This window comes from Mandrillus leucophaeus, unplaced genomic scaffold (assembly GCF_000951045.1).
Source record: "Mandrillus leucophaeus isolate KB7577 unplaced genomic scaffold, Mleu.le_1.0 Scaffold10, whole genome shotgun sequence".
NCBI lineage: Eukaryota > Metazoa > Chordata > Mammalia > Primates > Cercopithecidae > Mandrillus > Mandrillus leucophaeus.
Window position 1 is genome coordinate 7,660,679 of NW_012098098.1, and position 5,147 is coordinate 7,665,825.

The following is a 5,147-nucleotide window of genomic DNA, read 5'->3' on the forward strand; positions in this document are numbered from 1 at the left end:
GGCCTCCCAAAGTGCTGGGATTACAGGCATGAGCCACCGCGCCCGGCATCATGTGACTTTTAAGCAAAAACTTGAAGGTCAGGGAACAAGCCAAGAGAATATCTAGGGAGGAATGTTCTGGTGGGGGCAGCTGTGTGTGCAAAGCCTGAGGGGCAACTCTGTGGTTAATGTGTCCAGTGCCTTGAGGAGAGGCAGAGAGCCAGGTGTGGCTGCAGCTCTGTGTCAGGGGAGGTGAGCTCAGGGGTGCTCAGGGCTTTTCTTTAAGTGCAGTGGGGGCCACAAGTGGGTACTGGACATACTTGGGCTTTAATAGGTTACCCTGGCTGCTGATTGAGCTTGGACTGAAGAGAGAGGTGACTGAGGAGAGGAGGATGACTCTGATTGGGTTGGGACAGGTGGTGGGAGTGAGGAGTATCTAAGTGCAGTGCCAGCTGAAGGTTTGGAAACGGAAAGTAACAGATGAGAAAATTGTCTGACTGGGTGCGGTGGCTCTCACCTGTAATCCTAGGGCTTTCAGATGCAAAGATGGGAGGATCACTTGAGCCCCGGAGTTCGAGGCTACAGTGAGCTCTGATCGCACCACTGAACTCCAGCCTGGGCAACAGAGCAAGACCTTGTCTCTTAAAAAGTACAAAACAAAACAAAACAAATAAAAAACAGAGATAGAAACCCATCAGGGTAACTCATGATATTTAAGGGTGGAGCTGCTGAAACGGAGATGGGAAGCTGAGGGCTTGGGAGGGAGGGCGGGGTTTTGTTTGTCTGTTTGGACAGATTGGGTCTGGTGCTGGGAGTGGCAGGTTGGCACTGGACATGTGAGACAATTGGAGGACAAGGTCTGGGCCACCTTTGGGGCAAGGCTCGGGCCAGGGACAAGAGGATCTTTGAGGTTCTAAGGCTTCCCTTGGTGCCAGGAGGTCTTAGATTGATCTGGGCCTCGGAATGGAACCCATGGGGAGGGGGCAGGCCAGCTGAGGGTGGCCTGGGCTGCAGGTGCACCCTTCCCACTTTTGAGAACCGTGTGTCCTTCCACCGTAGGGTGTTATTACCGCTGTCACAGCAAGTGCTTGAACCTCATCTCCAAACCCTGTGTGAGCTCCAAAGTCAGCCACCAAGCGGAATACGAGCTGAACATCTGTCCTGAGACAGGGCTGGACAGCCAGGATTACCGCTGTGCCGAGTGCCGGGCACCCATCTCTCTGCGTGAGTGGTGGCAGGGAGAGAAGAGGGTGAGGGAGCTGTTCCTCGCAGGGGAGCTGGGTGCACAGGTGTGTAAGGACACGTAGGTCAGACAGCTGAGTGAGGCCCTGGGGCAGTCCCTGCTTGTTACCCTTGGGAAGTGACAAGGGTCTGTTGCTGCCATTTTTTCATTTCTCACTGAAGCAGACACAGGTTCCAGGCATTCTGTAACTCGCCCAGATGACTGAGGAGCACCTGGAGGACTGGGACCCAGCCTCCGCCTTCCCGTGTCAAAGTCTCCTAGACGGGGACTGGGGAGAAGTCACACAGTTGTCATGCACATGCGTGTCAGCTCTTCTTTCTAGAGAGTTGCTGGTGTTAATTCATGAAGTCTCTGCCGCAGTCCTACAGTGAGGCCCTGTTTATGTCCCATTTTACTGATAGGAAAACAGGTCAGTGAGACGCTGGGACCACCTGAGATCTTGTGGCTGAGGATAGGATGAGTCAGGAGGGAACCCTTGGCCTGGTGGCTCTCTCCCTGAGGGTTGTGGTCCATGGGAGGACAGACCATGAGGCTGGAAAGCTGAGTGGGGCTTTGGTGAGGCAGGGACACTCATGGCCCCCTGACCCTGCAGGGGGTGTGCCCAGTGAGGCCAGGCAGTGTGACTACACCGGCCAGTACTACTGCAGCCACTGCCACTGGAACGACCTGGCTGTCATCCCTGCACGCGTGGTGCACAACTGGGACTTTGAGCCTCGAAAGGTGGGAGTTGGAAGGCGGGGGCATCCCACTGGCGAGGGAGAGCAGGAAGGAGGATGGGGGTGTGGAGCCGGTGTACCCCGGGTTGTGTGCTGCTGGCTGCACGGGCCCTGGGTGGGTGTGAGAGGTGTCACCCGGCCATGCCTCGCAGGTATCTCGCTGCAGCATGCGCTACCTGGCGCTGATGGTGTCTCGGCCCGTGCTCAGGCTCCGGGAGATCAACCCTCTGCTGTTCAACTACGTGGAGGAGCTGGTGGAGATTCGCGTGAGGCTGGAGCCCTGGAGTGGGGGGCAGGGGCGCTGTGTCAGATGGGCCCTCGGGCTGGGCCAGTACCCTCTTCTCCTCTGGGCCATGGGAGGTTCTGAGCAGAGGAGGGAGGCCACCTGCTTAGGGTCAGCTGGGCACCGTGGCTGCCCTTTTGGTTGAAGATGCTGGAACCCTGTCCAGTAGTGATCTGATGTCAGGCAAGAACGCAATATTAAATTTTCTAATAGCCACATTAAAAAAGTAAAAAGGGCCGGGCGCGGTGGCTCAAGCCTGTAACCCCAGCACTTTGGGAGGCCGAGGTGGGTGGATCACTTGAGGTCAGGAGTTCTAGACCAGCCTGACCAGCATGGTGAAACCCCATCTCTACTAAAAATACAAAATTAACCAGGTGTGGTGGTGCACGCCTGTATCCCAGCTACTCGTGAGGCTGATGCAGGAGAATCACTTTAACCCGGGAGGCGGAGGTTGTTGTGAGCCGAGATCGTGCCACTGCACTCCATCCTGGGCAACAAGAGTGAAACTGTGTCTCAAAAAAAAGTGAAAAGAAATAAGTGAAGTTGCACTTTGGGAGGCCGAGACGGGCGGATCACGAGGTCAGGAGATGGAGACCATCCTGGCTAACACAGTGAAACCCCGTCTCTACTAAAAAATACAAAAAAACTAGCTGGGCGAGATGGCGAGCGCCTGTAGTCCCAGCTACTCAGGAGGCTGAGGCAGGAGAATGGCGTAAACCCGGGAGGCGGAGCTTCAAGTGAGCTGAGGCCACTGCACTCCAGCCTGGGCGACAGAGCGAGACTCCGTCTCAAAAAAAAAAAAAAAAGAAATAAGTGAAGTTAATTTTAATAGTATATTTTATTTAGCCCAATATATCCAAAATATTATTTCAACATGAAATCAATGTACATTTTTGAGATAGTTACATTCTTTTTCTTTTTGTGCCACGTTTTTGGCTCTAGCATGTGTCCTCTGCTGAATCTTACTGCAGGGCAGCCACTTCCATGTGCTCCATGGCTGTGCATGGCTGGGGCCACTCTCTTAGCCAGCGGTGAGGGAGGAGGTGGGGCGGGAGCCGAGGGCAGACGGGAGCTGCAGTCCCGGCAGGACGTGACGGCGTCTCACGCGAGGTGGTGAAAGGAGTCAGGTCCCGTTTTACCCAGGAGGAGACTGTGGCAGCAAGTTGAGTTGCCAAGGCCAGGGCTGGGGAGGCCACTGGGATTTCTCTGGAAGTTTGGCTTGGTCCTGAGGCTGCTGGCTCCCAGACAGTTGTCTGCCTGTGGGGCCGGGTGAGGGCAGAGGGAACGGAGGGTTTTCTGGGCCACGGTAAGCGAGCCTCACGGTCCTGCCCAGTCCGGGAGCTGTGATTTTGGGCTTTGGTGAAGCACTCAGATCTCGGCCCACCCGGGTGTGAGGCGAGACGTCTGTGAGCAGGGCTCCCTGTGAGGCCCACACTGGGGCAGCCCTGTGTCCTGGCTGAGGAGGCCTGCCTGCTCCCGCCTTGTTTGCAGAAGCTGCGCCAGGACATCCTGCTCATGAAGCCGTACTTCATCACATGCAGGGAGGCCATGGAGGCTCGTCTGTTGCTGCAGGTCAGACTGCCAGCGGGACTGGCCCCCGATGGGAAGCGCAGCCAGGGCAGTGAGGCTCCTCCGGCTCAAGTCTTTTCCAGACAGCTTGTGCATGGAGGAGTGCCTTTAGCAGAGGGTCTCCCGGGTCCCAAGGAACAAAGCAAACAGGCGTTCAGCCCACAAAAGAGTTCTCCCATTAGTTCAGTTCGGGAAGCCCTGTATCCTTTATGTGAATCTCCATCGGGGTGGGTCCAGCCCAGCCCTCCTCAGGCCAGTTGACCACAAAAACAATTTCAGGGTTCATCTAATTATTTATTCAACAGATACAGATGTTCTAGATTCTGGAACAGTGAACGAAACAGGCAGGAAAGCTTGCCCTTAGAGAGTGCCTTTCAAGTAGGGAAGACAAGAAAAATAAGTTGTGTGTTGGCGGGGTGAGCTGTGTGACAAGACAGAGAAGGAGGGGTGGGGAACACGGGGGTGCAGTGTGGCTGGGAGGGGCTGCATTGGGGAGTGGAGGGCGGCGGCTACACGGGTCAGGAAATGTGGCCCAGGTCCATCTTCCCCTGTTGGCTTCCTGGGGCTCCTGGATTCTACTCCTGGGGCCCAGACCCTTCTGTAGCTCGTTTCTCTGTGGACACCCGGGCCCTGACCGCTGCAGCGACCATGGGTGGGCAGTGGGAGGGGCCCTCCCCAGTGCAGGGGTCACAGCTGCTGGGACTTGGCAGCTCCAGGATCGGCAGCATTTTGTGGAGAACGACGAGATGTACTCTGTCCAGGACCTCCTGGACGTGCATGCCGGCCGTCTGGGCTGCTCGCTCACCGAGATCCACACGCTCTTCGCCAAGCACATCAAGCTGGACTGCGAGGTGGGCCTCTGCCCGAGGGCTGCTTTTCTCCAACCCCAGCCCTGAGGGGGGATTGGCAGGAGAAGCAGCCCAGCCCGGTGTGTCCCTGGCCTCGGAGTGCCCAGAGGAGCTGGCACTGACATGCCCGTGCCCCAACCCCACACTGTTCCCCCCAGCGGTGCCAGGCCAAGGGCTTCGTGTGTGAGCTCTGCAGAGAGGGTGATGTGCTGTTCCCGTTCGACAGCCACACGTCTGTGTGCACTGACTGCTCTGCCGTCTTCCACAGGTGGGTGTGGCCTGCGCCCTGCACTCAGGGGCTGGGGCTCTGCCCCGTCCTCTGGGGAGCTGCCCCTTGGCCTCCGGTAGGATGATGCTGTGGGAGCTGGCACTGCTACCCCAAGAGAGGGGAGACGTAAAGACTCTGACTCACAGGGCTGTTGCTGACCCTGAGATACGAAGTCAGACCCTGATGTCTGTGACTAAATGAGAAGTTCCCTTAGGAGCAGCACCTGGGGGATGAGGGGGCT

General features: G+C 56.9%; 1 protein-coding gene across 8 annotated transcripts in view; it reads left to right on the forward strand.

Annotated features, from left to right (window-relative positions):
- The window catches only part of DEF8 (differentially expressed in FDCP 8 homolog (mouse)), an 18,616-nt gene that overhangs the window by 9,896 nt on the left and 3,573 nt on the right, over positions 1–5,147 (forward strand). For 7 of the 8 annotated variants that reach the window (XM_011972148.1, XM_011972156.1, XM_011972167.1 and 4 more), the window contains 6 exons: positions 1,039–1,203; positions 1,815–1,942; positions 2,091–2,204; positions 3,713–3,793; positions 4,501–4,641; positions 4,797–4,906. In XM_011972148.1, coding sequence (XP_011827538.1) covers positions 1,039–1,203; positions 1,815–1,942; positions 2,091–2,204; positions 3,713–3,793; positions 4,501–4,641; positions 4,797–4,906 — 739 coding nt within the window. The remainder of the gene's footprint in view (positions 1–1,038; positions 1,204–1,814; positions 1,943–2,090; positions 2,205–3,712; positions 3,794–4,500; positions 4,642–4,796; positions 4,907–5,147) is intronic. The other variant, XM_011972175.1, reaches the window with a different exon arrangement.